The following is a 27,801-nucleotide window of genomic DNA, read 5'->3' on the forward strand; positions in this document are numbered from 1 at the left end:
TTATATTTTAGGTACAAGTGACAAATATATTTCTTTTTATTGTTATTAAAGTTTTCTCCAATGTACTTCAGTAACTGAGGCATTTTATTTTATTCCACTGTTGCTCATAGTTTGAGCCCTACACACTCCCTTCCCTTTCACCTCAAAGGGAACTCCTTTGTATGTAGCCACGCACTCATCATTAGTGTAAAGATCAGGCTGGATCTGCTCCCAAATCTTCTTCTTAGGATTCAGCTCCTTGTCAGGCTCTCCTGTTGGGGAAAAAAAAAATTAACATCACTAACATATCAAATAAATTGTCCATAGAGATTTCTAGTGGATTGTCTTGGCAGCACTTTCCGGTCTTTAGACCTGATCAGAATTTTAACATTTACTTTATTTTTATGATGCCAGCAGTTCATATTCTTGATTAGTAAAATAAAATAAAATATGTTGTCATTTCCTTCCAAATGTTAAAGACAATATTTTTTACTCTTATAATAAATATTTTTGCAGGTAATATAATGCACCAAATTTATTCCCCAAATTATTGAAACAAAAATATAAGATACTCATTTTATCACTATATATAAAGAAAAATTGTGAAGAGATGAGAGCATAATTTGATGTGTTATATTTTTACACATGGCAGAAGCAGTTTACTATGTTTCAGCATACAAAACAAATGACTAGATTGCTGCTATAGCACCCAAAGATTTCTTATTAACACTGGAGAATGGCTTAAAAGGTGGGATTATCTAGCTAAATATGGTAACTACTCTGGGTATTATCTGCTGCTCATTCCATTTGGTGAGATTGAAAGAGACAGAAAGGGGTGGTAAGGAGACAAGGTGCATTTTCTAAGCACCAGGAATATTTGTTGTTGCACACAATTCACACAATAACACTGACTCTAATCTTAAACATACAGACGTGGGGGCTCAGAGAGGATAAGTTGCTCAAAGTCACACAATCACAATCAACCAGTGGGGCCAGGAGCTGACACCAAAGCCCACGTCCTGCTAGCGGAGCACCCTGCCTCCTGATAAACTAGGCTTCAGAAGAGAAACAAATGACATTCCTACATGTGGACAATACGCCACCCCTCTCTTTATAGTAACTCACACGATAAAGTTTACAATCAGTAAAAGACAAACACGTTGTAGCATGTATCTGGTCTAAGCTTAAAGACCACCAACATACCAAGCAATCCCTCTATTTAATGAATGATAAGGAAGTAGAGAGTAAAGTTTAACATAACACCATTTTGGTAGCCGGGGATGTTCAATAACATTGGGGATGAAGAATTAGTTCAAGAAACAATGAAGAAAAGTAATGTATCTCTTAAATGTTAGCTTCAAATGGATTTTCTTGGAGGTGATAAAAAGAATATTACTAAAGTGTAATTCAATAATGACAGAAATAGAACTTTCTAGATTTTTTTAAAGTGACTCCCAAGTTGAAATCTCTTAGAATTACTTCAAAAAGAATGTTTCAAACATTACTAGAACTAATTATAGTCTATATTCTGGTTACATCTTACTATCTAAACTGGTGTTTATTCTCCACCTATACATATACAGGAATAACAAAACTGAGTAAACTGGTTGGCCATGGTGGTTTTGTTCTTTATTAGCTCTTCAGAAACTGCCAGGAAACTGGTAAGAACATACAAAACTGTCCTCTGATATGCAGGTTTTCAGAGATGACAGAATAGTTAACTGAATGATGTATCTACAGTCAAAGAACATGCAATGAAACTAAAACACTAACTAGTGTAAAAGATGAGAATTTTTCTTACTTCTTTAAGTGCCTTTGGTTGGACAACAGAGAAACTAATTAACAAACAGAATAGGAAAAAACCCACCAATATACAAAGTATCTACAAGATTCCATTCCTGAGTCTAAGAGCATAATCCTACTTTGCTTGTACCCAGATCACCTGGGGAAATGGGCATTCCAGATTCTGAAAAGCTGGAGTCAAAGATACTGTTTAGGGTGGCCTGAGTACTAAATCTGAATCCCCGCCTCCAAAAAAAAAGATACTGCCAAACTGATAATGAATTAATCCAAGAAGCAGAGCGTCCCAGATCCATGTAAAAGCTTCTCATCAAGAGCACGGATCGTGTGGGTAAATTCTTGCTGAATGCAGACATAAGCCCCAAGTACAAAAACCTGTGGTGCAGCCCAAAGTTGAGCTTCTCACATCTAGGCAGATACTGACATGAACAGACAGTAATATTCATAATGACACATAACACACAGTGCCTACCTACTACTACATGCCTGTCCCTGCACTAAGCGATTTACATACATTTACTCATTTAATCCTCTCAGAACATGATATAAACACTATTAACTACCATCACTTTACAGATGAGGATATTGAGGCACAAAAGTTACTTAAAATACCAGGCAGGCAGCAAAGTGTTTCAAAGGTTAAGCCTGACAAAAAGCACATGAAGTAGATACCATTAGAAACCCCTTCCTAGACATGAAAAAGCTGAGGCTCAGAAAGGTTCCCATGTCACCCAGCACTTGTGGAGCCAAAATCTGAAAGTTTTCACGTTTTTACATAAGACTGTAATAATTTTCAAGGGACAAAGACCTGAACTAAAAATAAACTAGCAACTAGTAAGAGGAACCTCCAAAGCTTGACTGTTGCTTTTAACACACCAGCCTCAACACCTGAACCCTTTGATTGCAGGTGCAAGATTTCAACAGGTCAATAAAGGAAACAAGGATTCAGACAACTAGAGTTTTGAGATTATAATTAAAACCTGTCAGATTATGATCAGTGAATATAAACCAGAGTCGAAAAGTCTTGGATAGAGTGTTAACCTTCTCACTTACTCAAAACGTTTCTCAACAACGTACTACTTGGTAGGGTACAGAGCTAGTCGAAACCAAAGCTTAACATTACCTCCCATGAAAAACATACCTATTATTTCAAATAATTTTTTTTTTAATGAACTATATTTTCCAGAGAAGTTTTTCATCATTCCTGGGTGCTTTATCCTTCTTCTAAATCTTACTTTCCTAATTTTCTTTTCTTTTTTTGGCATGGCTATTCAAAGAAGGTAAATGATGATATTAATAAAAGTTCTCCAAGTTAAAACCGTAGAGCCTCCGATAATGCTAAACACATGCCAATAATGACTATTTGGAAATGGTCACACATATCGTAAGAGAACTAATCATTCAGAGATTATTTTAGGCCAACTCATTCTAAACGAAACACACAAGGGACAGGAACTAGTCAGAGAGGAGTTTGTACGGATTTAAAAACTGTGACCACTTCCTCAGCATTTAAAACCTACAAAAAGTAATAAATACAAACTCCAGAGTTCCAGGCATTCACAAGTCTGGAATAAGAACCAGAAACTTCATTTTCATTAGGCCCTTCTTTCGCAAAGAATGCTCACCAATCATTAGCTTCTCTTTGGTATCTGCCATGGCCACAAAAAGCCTAGCACTAACTTAATTATTTTACGTTTGATTAACTGAGTTTTTGAACTATAAAAATTATAACCATCACCACATTTGTGGTACAAATACATAACTTTGTAAACAGAGTTAATTAATTTTACAAAGCTAATCAATACAGAAAAGTGGTTTGGTGGTTTGATAGGAATGATCTCGGCAATAATGAAGGCAGATACTCAAGTCTATTCTCCAAATCCTGTTTTGGTTTTTTTTTTTAACATGTTTTACTAGTACATTCCTTTCTATTTATTCATTAGCCAATTTATTGAGCTCCTACTCTATGCCAGGCATTTTTCTAGATGCTAGAAATACAGCAGAGAATAACAACAACAACAACAACAAATCTTGATTTCACGATGCTTACATTTCTGTGTGGGCAGACAATAAATAATGTACAGTATATTAGATGATGATAAGTGTTTTGGAGAAAAATGAAACAAAGAAGATGACATCTGAAAGATTCAAATAGGATGAGAGACTAAGCCATGTAGCTATGGGGAAAGAGCCAGCGGCCCGACTGGAGTGATGAAGGAAGTGCTGGAGTACATGAGATAAGGGGGGCCACTGTGAGGACCTGGGTTTATATGTTGGGTCAGATGGAAGGATCTGAACAGTTTTGAGCAGAGGAGTAATATAATCTGACCTACATCACTCTGTCTGCTATAACGGAAAACAGAAGAAAGGCAAAAGCAGAAGATCAGTCAGCAGGTTTTGCAATCATCAAGGTAAGAGATTTGGCACTAGGATCAAAGTGGTGGTGGTGGTGATGATGAGAATGATTCTAGAAATGTTCAGAAGGTCCAGCCAGTAGGATTTTCTGAAGGAGGAGAAGTGTGAGAACATAAAAAGCAGTTGGGGAATGGAGTTCTTGTCAGGTGAGACAGGAAATACAATGGAAAAGGGAATTCTAGGCAGATTGGGTATGTATTCTGCCTTGGGACATGGTAGCAAAGAAGTCTAGTAGGCAGTAGAATAAGTGACTGGATATAATAGCCAAGTGAATGAACATGGAAAGAAAAAGAGAAGAAGTCAGACTAAGGTCTGGGACACTCCGATGTTAAGAGATCAGGGAGGTGAGGAAGAATTAGCAAAGGAAATGAGAAGGGCAGCCAGTGAAGCAGAAGGAAAACCAAGAGAGGGTGGTGCCACACGCCAAAGTAATTAAGAAAAGGACTGAGAACTAGCCTGCCTCTTTAGCTACAGAGAGTAATTGGTGATCTTGACCAGAGCAGTTCTGGTGGAATAGTGGAGAGAAATCTGATGGAAACAGGTTTTAAAGAGAATTAAATATAGACAAGTTTTTGGTTTTGTTTTTAAAGAATAAATGGGTCGAAAAGTTAAACACTCTTGCATACCATACACGCTTTGTGATTAACCATTAACTTAAATTTATTAATAAGACTCAGTATCAATAGAAATAAGAATGATCTTGGAAGTTAAAAGTCTGAATGCAAATTCTCATTTATTATTGGACCAAAACCAGAACATTCTCAAAGAACGGCTGTCATTGCCTTTGTCTCCTAGCTGTAATATTATTTCCAAGTTATTTTTGCTTGGTGCTTTAGGGATCAGTTTACCATATTTAAATACTAAAATTTATAGCTTCACAAATTAAGATTTAAGAAATACTGGGTGGGGAGAGTTTTTAGCCATTGATAAAAATATTATCTGGCATCTTCTAAACTCTATGGAATTTTTTGGTTTTGTAGTTGGAGAAAATAGTTGTTAAGTGTAAAAGCCTTTTCAAGGCCAAACAGCAATTCAAAGGTTTGAGCCTCAATGGCAATTTCTATACACATTTAACATATACAACATGAAATGTAAATCTCTAGACACTGAGCACATCAAGTGAACATCAAAATGTACCAGCAGACACCTTAAGATTTAAAATGTAAAACAGATGCTGAAAAATAAAGCACTGATAAATCATGGCTCTCTCTGGAAAAAGAAAAAAACAGGAAGACTAATGGTCTGTTGCGTAGTATTAACTGTTATTTCCTCTCAGATTTATTGCTACAGAAGCAGTAACTGACGTGGAAGCATAAGTAAGATGAGTATTCACAGACCTCATGTCCCCAAATCGATGAATTATCCAACGCTGTTCGGCTTGGTGAAGCCCATTATAAGGGATAAGAGAATAAGTCAAGCAACCTCACGGGCCATTGGACAGCTGGGCTTTCCCTTCTCTCACTTTCAAACATATTCTGTACCTTCTCCATATATCTATATCCATGTGCTAAGGCACAAGGGGAAACTATGAATTTGGAAGAAATATCAGACTTGGAACAACATAAACACAGACACACAAATAGCCAAACTGAGAGATTCAAGAATACAGTAAAGGCAAGAAATCCATACTGGGCTATTAGCGTCTCTAACGCTAAGTCACTGAGCGACTAAAGAAAAACTTTCTTTCCATTTACTCAATAGTAACATCCAGATAATAACAACTGATTCAAGTGCTGAAATATTTACCTGTTCTATGAGGCAAGGGAATGAGAGCTGTTATAGAAATAAAAGAACTACCGGCTTCATTAATGAAATAGTTCATATTAATTCACAGCAAGCAACAATCAACTAACAAAAATGTGACAGTATTAGAGATTCAGGCACATCTGTTGTTTGATCCTTCTACTAACTCTATATAACATTAAGCAAGTAACTAAGGTTTGTGGAGCCTCAGTTTCCAAATTTGTAAAATAGTGGGTTAAAGAAGATGATTTCTTCAGTTCTAAACATGTAACTCTACCATTTATATCAAAAAATAAAACAAAAAAAAATGTACTAAATCTTAAGTATTTAAATAAAAACGAAGGCAAATGTTAATCTTGAAAAAAATCCAACATTTATTTGTTGTTTTATCAATGCATGCAAAGAAAAAATTTACTTTTTTTGTCTTTCTATTCCAGTTTAGTGAATGAGACTTCTAAAGTGAATTTCAGGTTTGTCAGGCATACACATGATGGCTCAATCCAAAGTGTGAGGTTCGGGGAAGTGTTTTGATATTGTGGTAGGAGAGGTGATCGTATGCTCCTAAAACCTAAAACCATCACGTTGCTTTGAGAAATGATTCAGATTGGGGTTTTCCCAAAACCTAATGTACCAAAAAAGGTTCTTATAGCACAGTCTATTATGGTTTCCAGTCTACCAAGATTCAAGACACATACATGCATTCAAAGTCATGGATACTTGTAAAACAATCCCTGTGTTTTTTAGATTAGTCTACTTTTGATTAGGAGGGGGAGCTGAGTTTCAAGAAAATTAACCCAAGCTTTCACCCATATTTCCTTTCTTATTCCAATGTTAAAAATTCTTCACATTCTAATATTTCATCAAACACAGTTAACAAAGGATTAAAAATAAAGGCCTATATAATCACATCTGCCTTACTATTCCATTAAAACTCTATTTCTACAAATATGTCTCCAAATCAATTCTAACTTTTAAATCTAATTCTACTTGTTACCCTAATTTATTTCTGCTTTTCCCATTACTCTAGTCAAATGAACAACCTTTAAGTAAATGCAGCCTTTTACTTTATTTTTTTTTGGTGAGGAAGATTGGCCCTGAGCTAACACCTGTGCCAATCTTCCTCTATTTTGTATGTGGGATGCCACCACAGCATGGCTTGACAAGGGGGATCTGAACCCATGAACCCCAAGGCACCAAAGCAGAGCACACGAACCTAACCACAATGCCACCAGGCTGGCCCTGCGGCCTTTTAATTTCTAACTGTTTTTCCTCTTATGAAGTCCTCCCTCTTTTGTGAAAGAAATACTTATTCTACATCTGCCAAGCATCCTCTCTCTTCTGCTTCAAAGACCTATTTGAAGAAACTTTCTCATGCTTTATGAAGCTTCATCTGTCTCAGGAGCATTTTAGTGGAGAAAACAAGCAATATGAAATGAAACTTCCTTTTAGATTATTAAAATAAATATGAGTTCTAATTTAGAGATTTTCTCTATATCATAAAGTCAAGTAAAAGCATATGCAAGTATATTACTAGATGGACTACGAGAATTATACATTTCCCCCTCATGTCTGAACTTTTCATCTCTTCGTCTTTCGGTGTTCCATCTGAGATAATCTACAGCCTAAATGATTTTGCAGCACATTAATTTGTTCTCTATGCATATCGCACTCTTTTGCTATGTAAGTGTTATTATTAGTATTTTACCTAGGGCGAAACCTTTCTGGTGTTTTATGTGATTTGTGCATTCTCGGGGAGGGGGATGGTTAGATGGTTGTGCTTCATGTGCCATCTTGAGCCAAGCTCACTAAATTCAATAATAACAATCTCTATAATAATGGTCATTTAGGGGCCGGCCCCGTGGCATAGCAGTTAAGTGTGCGCACTCCATCACTGGCGGCCAGGGTTCGGATCCCGTGCGCGCACCTACGCACCGCTTGTTGGGCCATGCTGTGGCGGCGTCCCACGTAAAGTGGAGGAGGATGGGCACGGATGTTGGCCCAGGGCCAATCTTCCTTAGGGAAAAGAGGAGGATTGGCACGGATGTTAGCTCAGGGCTGATCTGCCTCACACACACACAAAAAATAATAATGGTCATTTAATGTAAAGCCTTGTGAGTCATACATAGGATTGATTTTAAACTTAAACATTATAAGTATTGCTTTGAGAACAATGATTCCCAAACTATTTTAAATAATGACTGAAAAATACTTACCAGGGTAAGCATCAAAAGTAACTCTGTCTCCAGGAACAGACCCACTAGGAGGTGCCAAGATTTCAACTTTCTCTGGTGAACTAGCACACATCACCATCGCTTGAGACAGGACTCCCCTCATCCTTGCAGGTTTCAGGTTACAAAGTAAAATCACCATCCGATTTTGCATCTGTGTGCAACATAAACTGGTGATTAAAGATGTACAGAGATGTAGAATAATCATACTTAGAGTACATTAAAGTACATCTACTAGCTAAGTATCAAATGTTTTATTTCTGTAGATATATCTTTGTCTTTGTGTGTCCAAAATCTTTTATTGTTGTTATGAAGCCTGATATAAACATGAAAAAAAAATTCTACAAACTAACAACGCACTATAGTTGAAAAAGCAGAGGCAAAGCTTTCAGAACTTAAATATTTATTAAATGAATAAATAAATAAACAAGTGAAATGGATTTGGTTTTGAATTTCAGTTGCATGTACCAGCAATGAGATTGTATGAAGTTGATCTCCATTTCCTCACAAAATGAAGGAAATGATATGGAACTTAAAATAGTTGTCACAAGGATTATATCATAATGCATATGCAAAGCACTTAGCTTAGCATCAGCACTAAAATAAATGCACATTTTGTTCCCTACACATTTGGTCATTTCCAATACTATGCAAGATTCATTTCCTAATTTGAAAAATACCGATCATTTAACAGTTCAAGTATTATGCACACTGTGATTAACATTTAGGGATATTTCTTTTTTTTTTTTTTAGAATGAGCCTCTTTTTTTTTTTTTCCCCCTTTTTCTCCCCAAAGCCCCAGTAGATAGTTGTATGTCACAGTTGCACATCCTTCTAGTTGCTCTATGTGGGACGCCGCCTCAGCATGCCCCAACAAGCGGTGCATCGGTGCGTGCCCGGGATCTGAACCTGGGCCACCGGTAGTGGAGCGCGTGCACTTAACTGCTACGCCATGGGGCCGGCCCTACGGCTATTTCTACAATTTGTGATAGAAGTGAACAGAAATTTCTTTAACTTTCAAAAGTTGAAGTGTCTTTTAATTTTTTCCCCAACTAGCAAAAATAAGGAACACAGTTGTTTAAATTCTTTCAACAGGTTTAAAATAAAATAGCATACAAGAGGTTTATCACTGCAGGGGGGAAGAAAAGACATATTCTAGATAAAAGATGGTTTTATAAATAAATGTTATATGCAAATTTATCCCCAAATTCTATGATTTAAAAAAAAATGGGTATAAGATTCAAATTCAAAAGGTCCCCTTTTTGGAAGTCTTCATGAATAAGACTCTTCTTCAAACAAATAACTTGAAGATGCCACATATATGAGAACTTAAAAAAAGTTATAGCAAATACGTGTAAGAAAACAACAGGGTTAGCTAGATGCAATGCTTTACGGATCAGATGATAGCTGTGGACCTTTGCCTTAGAAAAACACACAAATCTACAAAATTTAGTATGCAATTTTTTGGGCTAAGTGCCTCTGCCTCAAAGAATGCTTCCCAGTACTGCCTGGATGGGTTAAATACAGATGTGTATATAAATAGCTTTGTTTATGGCTGTGAATGACAGCTTTTGGAAGGGAAGAAATAGTCTGCAGCTTATGAGAACAAAAAAGATGAAGCTCCAGTGAAGAGGAGTTTTTCCAATTTAAGCCGGCTCAAGATCAGTTGGTTCTTTTCTCCAGGGCTCCTTATGAACCTAACTTAAGTAGTTTGAAGGAGTTGGTCCTGTACGAGATGAATGCTAAAAAGAAAAAAAGCAGACATATGTGCCAAGTCTATCTTTTTTGCATAGATAAGAGAAACTTCACTAATGTCCTTTTCCATCTTTCTCCCCTCGACAGAGCAGCCAGATGATCCTATTAATATGTGAGGCAGACCATGTTACTCCTGAGCTCAAAAATCCTCCAATGGCTTTCATCTCACTCAGAATAAAAGCCCAAGTCTTTATAATGATTTATAAGACCCTATGGCATCTGCCACCCTTATCTCTGATTTCATCTTGCATGACATTCACCCTTATCACTCTGCTGTAGTGACAATCCTTCCTGCTGTTCTTTGAACATCCCAGGCATACATCTGACTCAGGGCTGCCTGAAATGCTCCTCTACCAGAGACACTTGTTTTCTTCATTTTCTTAGACCTTTACTTAAATGTCACTTTCTTTATGAGCCTGCCCTTGGCACTTTATATAAAATGACATCATCATCCTAGACTCAATACTTCCTGGATTCTTTCCCTACTTTATTTTTCTCTTGATATTTATCATTATTTAACATACTATATACTAATATTTTCTGACTCCCACATAGGAATGTGAACTTCACAAAGGCAGAAAAAGAATTGTTTTTTAAACAACTCTTTCTTGCTTTCTACCTATCTATCTATCTATCTATCTTAATTCAATGCTGTATCCCTTGCCTAGAATAGTTCCTGGTACATTGTAGGTGCTGAATAAATATTTGCATCTAGAAATATGAATGAATGAAGAAATCTGTCCAAGTTCACAAAGCCAATAAGCAATAGAGTTGGCAATAAACAGAGAGGCAGAACTATCTTAATACTGAAGTCTCTGGTCTTTGCAATATTCTGAAGCACCATGGGGCAGAGGAAATAGGTAGTTGATCCAATTTACTATTGAACATGTCTTGAAAGAGCAAATTAAAAATTATTAGTATCTTTGATTCTTTCCACTGTCACTGAAAATATACATATATATTTTTAAATACCTAAGTGACAACAAAATACAATTTTTAACAAATAAAAGAATACCATTAAAAATTGCAAATTCAATCTCCATGATGCCTTCTCTTTTTTCTTTAAGTATGAAAATATTTCTTGAGTTTAAAGAAATAAAACTTGTTCTCTTACTTTTAGATTTGTGCTTTCTGTATATAACAGTGATTTAAAAAAATCAAGGAATAATAAAATTCCACGATGGAACAATGATGATAAAAATATATATGTTGTACTTCATACAAAATACTAAACTAAAAACATTTTTTAAAATCGAGAAAAAAATAATACATCTTTTCTTCTTTCTATTGTCGCAAACTCGATTCTAACTTAAAGCTCTTTTGCAAGGTTTTAGTAGTTTTATGCACATTTTTTGAGGAAATTCATCCATTCAAACTAATCGACTGAACTAAGCAATACTGACTCATGTTATATGGTCATCTGCTACAAAATTATATGGAAAAACATCAATAAAGAGGGAATAAAAGTGACGGATATGTAGAAGTCATTTCAGTTGTACAGGTTACCTGTTCAAGAGGAACGTGATTCACCAGGCCACTGACAACTGTTCTTGGGGCTATTTCTCCAACATCTACTTCTTCTACATACAAAGAATCTGCATCAGGGTGTTTTTTGGCAGTGATGATACAACCAATTCGAAGATCCAGACGGGAAACATCTACTGGCTTAGAATCAGCACTTCCTGCTATTGATTGTTGTTTTTTCTCCTTTTTCTCTCCTCAAAAATATTTATGAATGGGTAAACATCAGAAGAAAAACAAAAACACACTATGAAAAACTCCATAGCACCGATACTAATGAGCTTAAAAGAGAAAAAGAGTGCTTATCTCCTACCTTCACTTAAATAACAACAAAGAATTATTCAAGTCCTAACATCTTGAACCCTATTTTAGCTATTTCTCTGTTGAATAACTGCATCTCTCTCTAGTTAAAGACACAGAGTAGAGTTGGTAAACTATGGCTCATGGGCCAAATTCAGCCCGCTGCATGTTTCTGTCAAAGTTTCATTAGAACACAACCATGTCCATTCATTTACATACTGTCTCTGGGTGCTTCTGCACTACGGCAGAGTTGAGTACTTGTGACAGAGACTGTATGGCCTGCAAAGCCTAAACATATTTACTAAATGGTTCTTTATAGAGAAAGTTTGCCTTCCCCTGAAACAGAGCTGTAGAAAATTGTTTAAAATTCTGACTGTGACTCTTTAGAGAATGAAAAATCCTTTATTGAGAAAGAACACCACAATCAGTAGCCAACTGACAGAATGAACTACAACCAAATATAATTTCACTGATAAAATGTTTCTCTCATCAATTAAACACACTAATAAGTATACAATGAATTTCTCTATTTTTTATATTTCCATGAAGACTTATTAGGGCTTTAGGTTTATCCACAGCAACTATTTGAGTAGAAGAGAACATTTTATTATGGTTATGTTTTAAAAGTTCTACTTTTATTTTTGTTATAACTCTTATTAGCTTACGATTACCTTAGCCATTAAGTCAAAATGCAACCTGTAAAGAGTTCATATTACTTAAGTTTACATTTAGCTTCTTGGGCAGAAAAAAACGTAAAACAAAATAAAAACTTATCTGCTGAACTGCAAGGTACTGAAAAGCTATTGAGGCTTGGAAGCACTCCTTCTCAACTATACCTTTGTTTAATCTTTGAACAAATATTTCCTGAGCTCTAAGGCACTGGAAACAGTAAGAAGAATGGCCCCTGTTATCAAGGCACTGAAATCTCTTTTAAGGAAGACAGATGTATATAATGATTATGTGATAAACATTACATACAAAAAGAAATATAGAAGCACAGAGAAGAATAATTCTGCCTGGAGTGGGAAAGGATGATTTCTGTGTAAAGGACATTCACAATTTATACAAAGATAGTTTACAAAAGAGAAGGTAGAGGTAGTTCAAAATAATGGACAATTTTTAATCTCATTAGCAAATTTTTAAAAATACTACTTTCTATGTAACATATTAGCAAAGATTCTCTTAATGGTAAAAACCCAAACAATATAGAAATATATATACAAAATTACTAGAAGACAATACACCAAAAATCTAATAGTAGTTATCTTAGAGAGATAAACTATAAATTTACTTTAACATACTGCCGTATAACAACATGATATATCTATATCCATATATATTTTTAACTTTAATCTATTTCACAGACATTTGAAATACCTTTATCAGGAATCTACATTCCAGAGGTGACTGCAAACATTAAAATCTATACCAAGAACTTTGTGAGTCATCATAAGGGACTTTAGCAACGTTTCATTGACAAATGAGTGATGCTCATATGTGGCAGTCTAGAAAGACTGTATGGGTGTCACAGCCCTCGCATGAGCAGAATTTTGGAATCTGGTAGTCCTGGCAGCCAAACGCCCATGGAACAGCCCTCTGTTCCAGCACTGTCCCATATGGTAGCTGTCAACCACAAAAAGCCATCTACATTTAAATATAAAATAATTAAACATTCAGTTCTTTAGCCACATGAGACACATTTCAAACATTCAGCAGCCACATGTGCTGTCGGCTGCTGTCAGATAGCGCAGCTACACAGCGCTTCCACCATCACAGGCAGCTCCATTCAGCAGAAGCGCTCTAGGCCTAGAGCTCCACGGGTCTCGTGTGCGCCCTCCTCCCACACAGGAAGACTCTGTTGTCTCATCTGACTAGAAAGCTGACTGATCCTACCGTCACAACAACAATGCATCCTCTGTGAGTATGAACTTCACCAAACTTAGGACAGGCTGTACGCTTGTTTCGTATCTACTTCTTAATAAATTTTATAAAGTGGAAGAAATAGTCTGACTTGTTTTCACTGGAACCACATCACCCAGCAGTGACGTTACGCAGGAGAGGATGTACAGCCCCTATCTACTTCTAACTAACAGAGGCTACTGATGTTTACCAAAAGGAACTGACGAGTGTTAGATGCTAAATTGGCTTAGGTTAGTTTACAAATCTGTCAGCCATTTTATATTTTCCAAAAAAATTTTAAGTGAGTGTATTATGAGGTATGCATAATGAATTATAAAAGCATTTTTTTAGACATACCTGCGAAAATAAAGTCTAGAAAACAGTAGAGGAAAGTAGGTAAAAAGGAGTCACATTTATGATTAGAAAAACAGTTTTAGCAGCAACGTAAGGAGAAACTAGAAAAGATGAGGCTTTAACATTAAATCCGATGAGAGATCATGAGAACCTGAACTAAGGCAGTACCTAACAATATGGAGGTGCAGAGCTGGGTCCTAGATATGCTCATGTGGTAGGAATTACAGGCTTTGTTGGCCAATTAGATATGAGAATTGAGGGAGGGACACGTTAAGGTTGACTGTAAGATTTCTAGTCTGGTGGCCTAGGTGGATGGGGATGTACTGTCCACTTAATTCTCACAGGTTCCTAAAACCTTAACACCTCCATGACTTATTTCAGACATTTTGCTTTGACTGGAATATCCTTTTCCTATCTTCACAACTGGTCCTAAGCTAACTTTCTACCTGTGACTTCTCTGAAACTATCCCCCAAATACAAACCAAAATTCAGTCATACCAAACTACATGAGGGCCTCTACACTTAATCTCTACTTTCTATGTTTTCAGCTACGCTAGGCCCTCTACCTCAAACGTCACACTCTTACCTGTCCACCTCGCCAATCTCACACATCCCTGAGGGCCCAGCTTCTATGTTCCAACGTTATATTGTTCCTAACTTTATTCTAGTTCATAAAAGTTTGAACTTTCTTTTTGATACCATTATTATTATCAAAAATGTTCACATCTGATAAACCAGTCAGGAGCCAAATAACCTTAAAGGTTAAAAATACCTTTCTTTTCCATTTTCTCTTTCACCTTCTTTTCTTCTCCTCCTACTCCTTTTATCTGCTCTTTGGTACCAGAAGACATGGCTGTTATTGGCACAGACTGTATCCCATTTTCAGAAACTGGAGAACCAGCTTGTAATGAAGGACCAGATGGGAATGGTATTTGTTTCACTGATACAGAAAATAAAACAGACAATGTTGTTTATATTAAACCAACACACAAGATGAAAATTATAGAACTGTGAGTCACAAAAACGAACTCCTTTTAAAAGAGAAACGCACTACATATGATTATCAAGTCTCTACTGTCTGAGATTGTAAAAAGGCTACCAAGACATTAAGTATATTTTAACCATGATAAAAAAATAAATGCAAGATTTTCATTTAATCACTAAAAACTAAACTAAGAAAATTATAGATAACAACAATAATAGCTAATATTTATGGACTTACTACGTCCCAGATACTTTTCAAAATGCTTTATATGAATTAACTTGTGTAATTCTCACGAACACCCTGAGCACTAAGTCCTGTTCACATCTCCATGTACAGATGATCAGCCTGAGTCACAAGGAAAAGAAGACGTTGGCCGTCATGTGCAGTGAGGAGGGGCTAAGAACATACACTCAAGAGTCTGTCTCAGAGACGACACTCTCACGGTTCGGCAAGACAGCACGGTTCTCACTCAGATTTTCTTTGATACTGAACAATCAACTGGGAAGGAGGTGGTTTAATAATAGTCATTTCTACATTAGAATTAATGGAGAGACAGCATTACTTGTCCATAATGCTACTTAAAAAAACAACTTTTTAAAAAAGCAAAGAAAATTCCTCAGCAATGTTAAAAACATTCTTATAAGCCTAGTGAACATGGAAAAATATAGTCTTATAAAGGATTTTGATGTGGCTTAGACACAACATTCAGACCACTTTTCTGAGGTATTTTATAAGTTTCCTGGAGGCTACTTCTTTTAGTAAGGTGAGGCTCCAACTATTCCTACTTTACATTTCATTAGACGGAATTCAATACTTGAACAGACTGTTGATTTGTTTCAGCGCTTCTCTAATAAGATCAGAGTTTCAAAGTCTAATGTTTCAGGGCGATCTTCTAGAACCGGGAGAAATGGAACCATTCTCACACTGCTGATACTTGAACTGTGTGCGTAATGCAGTACCTGCATTCCAAACCTCCTAGTCTTAGAAAACAGCAACCAGCTTGAAACTTTCCGTTCACAAACAATATTCTCTCTAGTTGACAGTTTTAGGCATACATTATTGATTTTTCCTTATTTTTATTTAGCTAGGAGTAGAGTTCATACTACAGCATTCAAAATAATTCACTGACATAATAATGGTTAAAAGGAAGTAGAAGAGAGGCTTTCACTATACTTGTGCCTCCCTAACTCATCTAGGAAGGAGTTTCCATGATACAATCAAATCTCTTTCCATGTGGTACTTTGAAATTATAACAACTGTTATTATTCTTATTATTGTTTTCAAATAATGTAAATTTACCTAGACAGCTTTAAAATAATTAAATAAAAATTTTAATTTTATTTACAACATAATAGTTAAAAGGATAATTACCTGCTGACTTGGAAAACCTAAAAATTATATGATTTCAGGCAAATTACTTTATATCTCTAAACTTCAATTTCCTCAAATATAAAGCAAGGATATTTGTATACACATAACTTTAAGGATAAAATATGTAATATATGGGAAGCACTTGGCACACAGTACCTGGCATACAGTAAAACTTAGTGAATTTGAACTACACATTATTATGGCGTATTTTCAATACTATTCAGTAGGGACAGTGATGATCAAGCTGAAGTACAGCACAGAGAGTAAAAGCATAGGTTTTGAACCCCAGCTCTGCCACTTTTTGCATGACCTCAGGCAAGATTATTTGCCTCTTCTAAAGTCTCCATTTTCTCTTCTGTAAAGGAAGACGAATGCACGAGAAGGGCTGCTGTGAGGATAAAATGAGAAAGCAAGCAAATATGTAACTTCATAAGTAATAAATGATATAATAATTATTATTATAAATCAAAACAGCCTATAATTTCTATATTTAATCACCTCCATTTCGAATTTCTGCCTGAATTAGCTCTTGTTTCAATTCTTCAATTTCTTTCTTCAGTTTAGCATTTTCCACTCGAAGTTTCTTCTCTTCTCTCAAAGTTGCCTGCAAAACTAGGATCAAGAAAATCCAGTTAAGATATAGCTTTTTTCCAAAAGGTTTCTCATGAATACTACTTGAAAAAAACATAGCCAGCATAAACATAGCTAGGATAACAGTAGTCACCAAATGTTTGGCCAGTTCCTTATATCAGTTCAGTATTTATTAAAACGACATAATATTTAGAAGACAAAAAAAGGGAGAAAATCTGTAAAATAATAGTGAAACAGAAAAGGTTTTCTTTATGAATCATTTTCCTAGCCTCTATAAAGCCTCTATGACAACTTAAGAATCCGGCTCAAAGTGTCAGTAACAGATAAACCATAAGAGAGACAAGTATTAGATACATTATTTTTTTTAAGTCTGAAATCTAATTATGATATCAAATAATAAAAAATTATTCTCATTTCTTTTTTTCTAGTCATTATCTTGTAAAAGTAGCTAACTAATTTTTTATTCCAAATGCCTCAAAAATTGAGCTGGTCAAACAGTCAACGAGTGAAATAACTTCAAAGACTGGCTCAAGGTACAACGTGTGTTAAAGGTGAGCAAGAGGGTATACAAACACCTAAAGGAAACACACTGATTCTCGGTGGGGTTGGCACTGCTCCCTAGGTGGGATTTTGAAAACCTGCGGTAGTATTTCTGATTGTCACTGGCATCTACTGAGCAGGGGCCAGGACGTCAGATGTTCTGCAACATGTTAGATATTCCTGCAAAATGAAGAACTGTCTCACACCCTGCAGAACTGTACAGTTGTATAGGTGAAAATCCTGTTGATTATTTGAGCCTAGATCCTACTTTTTATATATAAACACGAAGTATTCTTAAACATTTTCATTATACTCTGAATTTCCTAATTCAGAAATCAAGTACCATGTAAATCAAGAGTAGACTGTACTTTGTTTTGTTCAGAGCTTTACCAAAGAACTATTCATCATTCTGAGTAAATCAAAAACACGACTGAAAGCTACTTCTGGTATCTTGAGTTCCCCACACAAAGGCAGACTAAATACACACCTGTATCAGTTGGCATTAGACCTGTCGCCTTCTTGGTGACTCCATGGATGTGAACCATGTAGCATGTGACCCTCTCATATGTCTGGCAGTAAGTCCTGCCTAAGTATTTACTTACTGAAATACACATTTTTATTATTACTACTATTTATAAACTACTTTCTTCTTAATGCTCCTCTATATTACATACAGGGTTAATATATGTTTTGAAATTATGTGTACAGGTAGGTTATTTTATCTAAGAAGTGTTTTCTTTACAGGATATTAAAAGAGATTTTACAAAATATTTATTGTAAAATAGGCGGAACAGGACTGAGAACCAGCAGGATAAGCTGCCAAAAAATAATGATAAAGGTGAAGAATAAACATGCAACAAGTATAGACAGGTTCTTTTTTTTTTCAAGTAGCAAAACTGAAACGCTAGTCAAGATGCTAAGAAGGGGCCACCCGTAGGAGAAAAAAATTCAGTTTATAACATACATTGTATCACAAAGAAGCCTTGATCATCTCTAATCTCTTCACCTTACTAATGGAAAGAAATATTAAGAATTTTAAGAAAAATTTTTTAAAATTTTTAAAAATAATAAGAAGAAAAAATGTTTAAAAAAACACTATGAAAAAGAAATAATTAAAACCGTATTTTAAAATTAAGAAAAAAAAGAATTGATATGAGAAAAATATTTTGGAGAGTAACTATAGGATTTTATAAGCCATTCACAGTCTTATGTAGCAGAGAAAAGCATTTATTTCTAATAGTGATGGTAAAAGATTTTGGAATTTTCATTATGACATTCACTATTGAGAAATAAAATATACTTAAACAAACAAAACAAAAATCAACCCAAATTCTAAAAGCAGAAACTCAGATTTGATATTTTTGTACATAATATAGCAATTTCTAGGTATCGGAAAAAATGTAAAAATCATTTCAGAAAACGCTTTACTAGAAAGTAATTTAAAAGTATATATTATCTTCTATACAAGATTAGAGGAGATATTTGAGTTCATATTTGATTTCACCCAATTTTCTTCATTTTTAATCTCTAATTCTATACCAACTTATTTTAAACACTAATTTTCCCTTAGTCTTGAAATAATACATTGTTTTCTCTACATATCATATATTCACTATATACCAATTCTAATTTACCTTAATCCTAGAACATTCACTCAAAATTAAAATTTTAAAGGAATCTAAAAGTTATCATCAAGATGATGAAGTAATAATTTATGTGGTAAACCCATTTTTTTCTGCTGTCAACATATGAATTCATTTTAGCTATCTCCTTAGAATATTTTAAATTTTCTTACTTGCTTTCTCCTTAAGAAGAGCAACTTGCTGCTTAAGATATTCAATAATGTGATCTGCCTCTGCACCCTTCTGTTCCAATCTCTTCAGAACAGCATCATTGGTTGCCATTTTTGCCAAGAAACGGCAGAAAATCCTAAGTGAAAAAAAATAAAAGTGATAAATTATCCTGTAGAAGGAATAAATTTATTGTACAGGACACTTGTGAACAAGCAGTCTAAAAGGAAAAACATTTTCTACTGTAACAGATCAATATGTTAGAAAAACACTTTTCCTATATAGAGCAACAAACCAAACAAAACACAGAAAAGTTAAATAGACTAACTTCTGAATCTGTTTAGAAGAGGAAATCAATTTTTTTCCTAAATGCAGAAAATATGTTATTTCACCAGATTTTAGATTGGAAAATTTGAAGGAAAGCTTTAAAATACTACAGAATATTATAACACAGATGAGAACACTAAGGGAAAAGAATAACAGTAAGCTTAACTAAGCTATAACTGAGTATCACACCTGTGTCCCCAAGTAAAGAACTGCTGAATTCTTTCTTTATATGTTACTACTATATATTTCTACTGTTTATTTAACTACGTATAATTTTAAGGAGGAACATGTAAATTAGGAAAGAAAAATATTAAAAGAAAAAGATCAACAATGAGGAAAACAATATTAATCATAAGCCTACTCAGAAATAATGTCAGTCTATATACTGTGTCCTTTGTAAAACAAAATTATTAGAATTTTAATTTTATAATAATTCTTAGAAATTGGAAAACATCTGTCAAGGTGCATAAAAATGCATCTAAGCAAACATTCTGAGATTAATTCATCATGTTAAAGTTTAAACTGCCAAATATTAAGACAAATAGTCACAATGACAAACGACAGGGTTAATCATTAACAATACTACGAATTGCTCTTTTTTACCTGATTAACATCAGTTTATCAAAGTATAACAAAGACACAAGCATTGCTGAAATCATTTTGATTTTAAACAAATGATACACACTTAATAAATGGTGAAATTTTTTGATAAAGAAAAAATTGGCTAATAATGGACAAATAATATAAGATTGTTTTAAATTTTGATATTATATATATATTATAAAAGGTATAAAAATTGAAAATGAAGATATCACCTTTTAAATTCTGCCAATTTCTACCAAAGTAAACACAGAATGCCCTGTTGTTGTTCCTCAAGTGTTTGCAAAACCAGGAGAAAAACACAAATGGACATACAAAAAAAGTTAAAATAAAAAATCTCTGTTCTTCTGAACTTTTATATCCTAGTTACAGCATTCTTTCAGTTTAATGTCTTTCTATTTTAGTCTAACATAAGTAATGACCAAATATATTCAATAAGTGAAATAACAAGTATTTGATTTGGCATAATTTGTAACTTTTCCTTCCCTGGTAAAGAAAAATTTGATGAGTAATACTAAAATGAATGTGAAATTAATGATACATTTTAGAAAAAATCCTAGTAACCTAGTATCTTAACTGATAAGAAACAGACTGACTTAAGTGTAAAACAGTTTCCACGAACTGGCCCACAGGTCGAGTCATCTCACACACACTGCCAAGCTGCTGCTGAAGCACACGAGACTCACGCCCTGACCCACACAAACACAGTCTCAAACTAAGACTCACGATCATTTGCAAAATAGAGATCATAAATCCTAGCATAAGAGAAAAAAATATACATAATTTTACTGTGTTAAAAAAATCTATTAACTACCTGCAAAATACACTTATAAAAGTGAGTTAAATAAACTACGACTTTTGTAATACATATTGAAGCACAGGCATAAGTTTAGGAAGAAAGAATGCCATGTTTCAAAACATAGAAACACAAAGGAGCTGAATACATTACACACATATACACAAGCACTAAGAGGAAACAATGTGATAAAGGGCAGTGGTAAAACTTTGAATGATATGATAAAAAACTATAAATGAGAGAAAATCAGAACAATCCTCAAAATCATTTTTGTCTAAAGATGCTAAGAGACTAGGAAATATAAAATGAAAAGACTTGCCATCCCAGTTTTTGTGAAACCAAAATATTATCATCACAAACTGAAAATACAAAAAGGATTATAGCTAGTTAAGACTAGGTAATAATTTCAGTTTGGCAGAGAGGGTTTAACAACCAGCTATTAAATTTAGTTTGAACATTTTAATATGTAAACTACATGAAAGTTTTTTTCAATAAAATGTTCAATAAAAAACATATCTCCCTGCCCCATATAAAAGGAGATAATGGGTTACTGAAGAGCAAGTCAAATGGCTATCTACCTACCACGCAAATACAAAAAAGCATGTATTTTTGTATAAACTTTTAGATAATTCTTATGCTTTAACTTTAAATACTTCAGGACACTAATTTGCTATATATATACATCTATATATTTTATATATTTATTTAATTATACTATATAAATATATTATAAAATAAGTATAATCTAAATACGTGGCTATAAGTTTACAAATACTTGCTTAGATTATAACTGCAAATTGGCAAATAGTTTTAAACTGCAAATTGGCAAATAAAACCAGGACTGAGAAATGTATATCACTTGAAATATTCAGTAAAAATGAATTTATTTTTTAACCAAATAAGTGAATAACAAAACATGAGACACAAAGAAAAAAGAGAAAGCATGTTAGTAATAAAGAGAAATGTTAGTGGAAAACACATATTTAGGCCACAAAGTCTTAAAATACTGAGAATAGAGAGGGATGACAGTGATCCGACCCAACCGTTTGTTCTTTGGGGTCTGGTCCCATCTCTAGTCTCTTGGGATTACAAACTGTCACCACACAGATCAGGGACGCTCCTGTGTTCCAGAGTTAACAGTGTTAGAAACAACTGAATGCGAATGCCTTTCAACGATGCAAACAGACTTCACCACTCCCTGTTGTCTGCCATTTACACTAACTGCCAGGTCTCTATAAATAACTCAAGTTCATGACCCCTATAGTCCCTGATTTTGAGCCATGTGCTGGGTTTACAGTAGAGACCAAATTAAACACAACTTTGTACTCACTAAACTTCAGACAAATGGGGGAAACACAGTAAACTGGAGAAATTTTTTTAAATGAGGTTATATTTAGGGCAACAGTGCTAGTTTAACAACAACACTGCTTAAAGCTCAGACAAATCTTTTTATCATTCAACCCAGTGCTCATTTCATTGTATGACAATGGTTCCACAGTGATTTTCAATTTTACATTGAGTACTCCCTGAATTTCAACACTTGAAGTTTCCTTAGTCTCCTCTGAGCTTTTAATATGCTAAATATGCATAGAGTTTCTCACAGATGATAATATAAATAATAATAATAGGTAATATTTGTAGAGCATTTATACGGGCTGGCTAAATGCTTTACACAGATCATCTATGAATACCGTAATTATCTCCATTACACAGGGAAGAAAACTTGAGTTAAAATTAACTTGCCTCAAGTCATGTCGCTAGTTAGTACATGAGGACTGAAACTTAGGTCTGTCTGATTCTGGAGTTAGCTCTTTTAATGCCCAAGCTATAATTTCTCTAAAGGATATAATTATGAAGCATTTCCCAATGTATTTAACTACAGAATCCTAACCAAGGAACACCTATTAACATTTATTAGAACTAGTATTCTCTAAAACAGTTGGGAATGCTGGTTTAGTCTGTGCTAAAATTTAAAAAAAAAAATGATTATGAGATTAAAATAGATAAAATACTTAATCGCACGCATAGTAATTACAAATATAAAACATTTATAGAGAAAAAAGACACAGAGAACAGCACACGAGTATGTTCACTGTATTTGGATAGTGAAGAGTCAAGACTTTTTTTTTCTTTTTCCTTTACTAAATTAAAAAATAATAAAATGAACATAATTTTTATGACAAAAAGCTTCTGAGAAGTATTATCTAAATTATTCTACCCCTTCACAATAATTTTGTTCTTCTCAACATTCATCATATTACATCAAACGTAAAAAGCCATTGTAACATGCCTCTAATCATAAAGGTTTCATAAAAGCTGGAGCTGACTTTACCAAATACATGAATTCAGACTACATCTTAATCAATGAAACACACACATAAAAGATTATTTCTGAGAATTCTATCATTTCTAAATGGCTCACCTTTACTTCAGCAATCTCCTCAGTTGTCCTCCCCACTCTAATTCTGAATTGACAGTAATTTATTTTAAATAACAAATCCCCTGCCCCAGGCTCTCAAAGTTAGGAACCAAATATAAACAAATAAGGTATTGCTTTGAAATGAAAGTTTTAAGTGCAGATTTTCAAATTTACTTTATAGTATAGGAACTCTACAAAAATTTGAGAGTGTCTCTCTACTTCCCAAAACCCTAATTTCACTGTTTCAGAATTGCAATTAGGAAAAAATTTATATTCTTCCTAGACACTTGAAGTGCTGTATTTTGTCAAATCTAAGATGCCATCAATTGTAAAATGGCTCCAATCATAAGATGCTCTATTATTTTATGTACCATTAAGAAAAAATCACGGCTGATTTAACTAACCCAATGCTTTCTTATCACCTAGTTGCATCCTGTAAATTTAGCCCTATTTTCACCTTATACACTCTTGTTTCTCTGTATTTCTGCATACATAGTAATTTTTCATTTTAATGCTAAATCATCTTTTAAAGGATACTTAAAATGGAGAGTAAACTCAACGACTACATACCAACAGTACACCTAACTGAATTGATGACAGTATTAACAATTATGACCAAGTTTGCTTAAGAGTGGCCACTGACAACTATGTCACAACTGCCACTCAGTCTAGAGTGGTCTAAGACAACAATTATAAAATATATCACTATTTCAGAGATACAAATATGAGAAAAATGCATATCAGAATTAATAAACTATAGTAATTGTAATCTCTTTTTTCTCTCTTCTCCTACCATCATCCCTATTCTTACCTTTCAAACTTCTTTCCTCCATTTGCTTCCTAATCTAACTGCCAAGCTACCCCACTCTGAGAACATCTTTATTAGAGGGCTATGCATGTGGTACTTTTTAGAATTAGGTTAAAACTCCTGCTAGGATTTAAAATGTGTCAAAAGCCAGAATTTTAAAAATGGTAAATAATAAAATTAAGTATTCTGAGAAAAATGCAGCCCAAAGACTCTCAAAATATATAGCAGAGGCAACCAGCAGTAATTCCAGCGCCAGAGATCTTTTAGCAACTTTTGCCAAAATATAGAAAGAAGATCTATCCTCAACAAAATACTAGCAAATGGAATACAACAATACATTAAAAAGATCATACACCATGACCAAGTGGAATTTATTCCAGGGATGCAGGGATGGTTCAACATCACAAATCAATCAATGTGATACACCACATTAATAAAATGAAGAATAAAAATCACATGATCATCTCAATAGATGCAGAGAAAGCATCTGACAAGACACAGCATCCATTTATGATAAAAACTCTGAATAAAATGGGTATAGAAGGAAAGTACCTCAACATAATAAAGGCCATATATGACAAACCCACAGCTATGATCATTCTCAACGGAGAAAAACTGAAAGCTATCCCTCTAAGAAAAGGAACCAGATAAGGATGCCCACTGTCACCACTCTTATTTAACATAGTATTGGAAGTCCTAGCCAGAGCCATCAGGCAGGAAAAAGAAATGAAAAGGATCCAAATTGGAAAGGAAGAAGTGAAACTGTCACTATTTGCAGATGACATGATTTTATATACAGAAAACCCTAAAGAATCCACCAAAAAGCTTTTTGAAATAATAAATGAATACGGTAAAGTTGCAGGATACAAATTCAACATACAAAAATCAGTTGCATTTCTATACATTAACAACGAAGTAGCAGAAAGAGAAATTAAGAATACAATCTCATTTACAATTGCAACAACAAGAATAAAATACCTAGGAATAAACTTAACCAAAGAGGTGAAAGATCTGTACACTAAAAACTATAAAACATTGTTGAAAGAAATTGAAGAAGACACAAAGAAATGGAAAGATATTCCGTGTTCTTGGATTGAAAGAATTAACATAGTTAAGATGTCCATACTTCCTAAAGCAATCTACAGATTCAGTGTAATCCCTATCAAAGTTCCAACAACATTTTTCACAGAAATAGAACAAAGAATCCTAAAATTTATATAGAACAAAAGACCTCAAATAGCCAAAAGAATCCTGAGAAAAAAGAACAAAGCTGGAGTGTCAGTGAATCACACTCCCTGATTTCAAAATACACTACAAAGCTATAGTAACCAAAACAGCATGGTACTGGCACAATGACACACACACAGATCAATGGAAAAGAATCGAGAGCCCAGAAATAAACTCACACATCTATGGACAGCTAATCTTTGAGAAAAGGAGCCACCAAGAACATACAATGGAGAAAGGAAAGTCTCTTCAACAAATGGTGCTGGGCAAACTGGACAGCCACATGCAAAAGAATGAAAGTAGAACATTATCTTACACCATACACAAAAATTAACTCAAAGTGGATAAAAGACTTGAATGTAAGACCTGAAGCCATAAAACTTCTAGAAGAAAACATAGGAAGCATGCTCTTCGACATCGGTCTTAGCAACATATTTTTAAGTACCATGCCTGATGGGGCAAGGGAAACAACAGAAAAAATAAACAAATGGGACTACATCAAACTAAAAAGCTTCTGCACAGCAAAGGAAATCATCAACAAAACGAAAAGACAACCTAACAATTGGGAGAAGATATTTGCAAACCATATATCTGATAAGGGGTTAATCTCCAAAATATATATATAGCTATAAGGGGACAGTCCATGTATTTCAGATACTATGGCCATTAACACAGAAAACCTTTCTGTCCAGTGAAATTGCATTAAATTTAAAAAGGGGTATGTCTAGGTCTCCCATGGCCCTCTTACTACACAACAGGGTCATCTGTTACCTGGTTCAGATTTTCTTCAATAGGATTTAGCTAGCCCTTTCCACCCACAGATGCACTCACCACTATCTTTCTCCCATTTCTTATCTAAGAATACAGCTAATACTAAGACCCACTACTTTAATGGGCCAGGCACATTACATACATTGCCATTCAACGTTTACAACCTTGTGAGATAATATTTCCACTTTATAAACTCGGAGAAAGCCGAGTTTAAATCCATTCAAATATCAAATGGCAAAGCCATGACTTCAACTTGTGTTTGTCACTCCAAACCTCACACCACAATTCATTTTTAAAGTGTTCCCCAACCCAATTAAAGAAAATTAACTCACCATCCATTAATACTCTCCCATTTCTAGATTAAGAACACTAAGATTCTGACTGGCCATTTCTTACCATCCCTAGTCAAGCCACCATCATCTCTCCTCTGGGTTACTGCAAAAGCCTCCTGTCTTTCTTCCCCCGTCCCCGTCAGTCCTTTCTCCACAGCAGCCAGAGGGATCCTTTTAAAAAGGAAGTCAGATTACCTCATTTCACTGCTCAAAACCCTCCAACGGCTTAGATGCCCTCAAGATCCTTCATCGCCTGTTCCTGCTCTCTCTCCTTTTGTCTCCGGCTTTAACCCCTTCACTCAACTCTGACCCACAGGCTTCCTCACTGTTCAGGAGGGTTTCTGCTTCACGGCCTTTGCAACGGCTGGTCCCTCTGCCTAACTGCACTTCCCCAAGATATCTGCATGGTTAATCCTCACCGTCAGCTCCTTACTCGGAAGTCACCTTTTCAGTGAGACCTTCCCTGGCCACACTGAAATTTCAACCTACATCCGCCTCCCCTGCTGTATTATTTCTCTCTTCAGCACTCATTACGACCTAAAATACGGTATGTTTTTCTTAATTGTAGTTAGTATGCGTCTTCCTCAATAAAATACGAACTACAGGGAAATGGGAATTTTGTCGTTATTGCTCTTTACCTAATGCCGAAAAGTGTCCGGAACATGGTGGGCGCGGAGCAACTACTTGCGGAATGAATGAATTCCTTCTCCCCACCCCAGTCCTTTCACACACACACACACGCAAAAGTAAACACGTTTGTGACTGTCTTTTCCTGCAGCATCCTTTCCCTCGGCCCCTTCTAAAGGCCGCAGGCTCTTCCCCACTTCCTCATGCCACGACTGGCGCTGGTGTGAGCGACTTCCCGCCGGCACGCGCCGGCCAGGTGCTGTCTCCCGCAGGCGAGGAAGGGAAAGGGGCTCCTCGATCGCAGCCCGCCCACCCCGGAACCCTCTGCGGACACACTCACATTGACGGGCGGCCAGCGACGCCGGGCAGCCTCCGTCCAGAGCAGGCAGGGACGGCGCCCGCACACGAGGGCGGTGAGAAAGGACCCCACGAGGTAACCCCGCTAAACGCCTGAGCGCTCCACAGATTCGACTCCAAATTCTGTCGCCCCCTCCTGTGCGCAGCCACACCCCGCTGCCGGTCTTACTCGGCCAATAAAGGCAACCCCCTGTCTCTCCTCCTCGGTCGCTACATTTTGTAGCCGGAGGGGGCAAGGGGCAAGACGCAGGACGTCGGGGTCTTTC

General features: G+C 35.3%; 1 protein-coding gene across 2 annotated transcripts; it reads right to left on the reverse strand.

Moving 5' to 3' along the window:
* On the reverse strand, nt 1–27,720 carry AIMP1 (aminoacyl tRNA synthetase complex interacting multifunctional protein 1). Of its 2 annotated transcripts, none has more exons than XM_004426605.3 (7): nt 27,519–27,720; nt 19,277–19,410; nt 16,849–16,962; nt 14,767–14,934; nt 11,427–11,638; nt 8,151–8,319; nt 1–251 (listed from the first exon to the last, which is right to left on the reverse strand). In XM_004426605.3, coding segments are annotated over exons 1-7 (966 nt in total). In that variant the 5' UTR covers nt 27,521–27,720; the 3' UTR covers nt 1–84. The 2 variants fall into 2 exon arrangements, with proteins under 2 accessions (XP_004426662.2, XP_087293894.1); XM_087437768.1 differs by lacking the exon at nt 27,519–27,720 and adding an exon at nt 27,190–27,392.
* Nucleotides 27,721–27,801: the final 81 nt, after the last annotated feature.

This window comes from Ceratotherium simum, chromosome 12, assembly GCF_057802395.1.
Source record: "Ceratotherium simum simum isolate JZ-2026a chromosome 12, ASM5780239v1, whole genome shotgun sequence".
In the NCBI taxonomy this organism is placed as follows: Eukaryota; Metazoa; Chordata; class Mammalia; order Perissodactyla; family Rhinocerotidae; genus Ceratotherium; species Ceratotherium simum.

Bases quoted from the DNA above. Each gene is read 5' to 3' on its own strand.
- AIMP1 (XM_087437768.1), bottom strand. From the start codon at position 27,215: ATGTTCCGGACACTTTTCGGCATTAG. The intron at 14,935-16,848 runs GTGATTAAATAT...TTTCTGTATCAG, and splicing joins GGCAGAAATTCGAAATGGAG to TGAAACAAATACCATTCCCA. The intron at 252-8,150 runs GTAAGTATTTTT...TTTCCCCAACAG, and splicing joins TACTTTTGATGCTTACCCTG to GAGAGCCTGACAAGGAGCTG.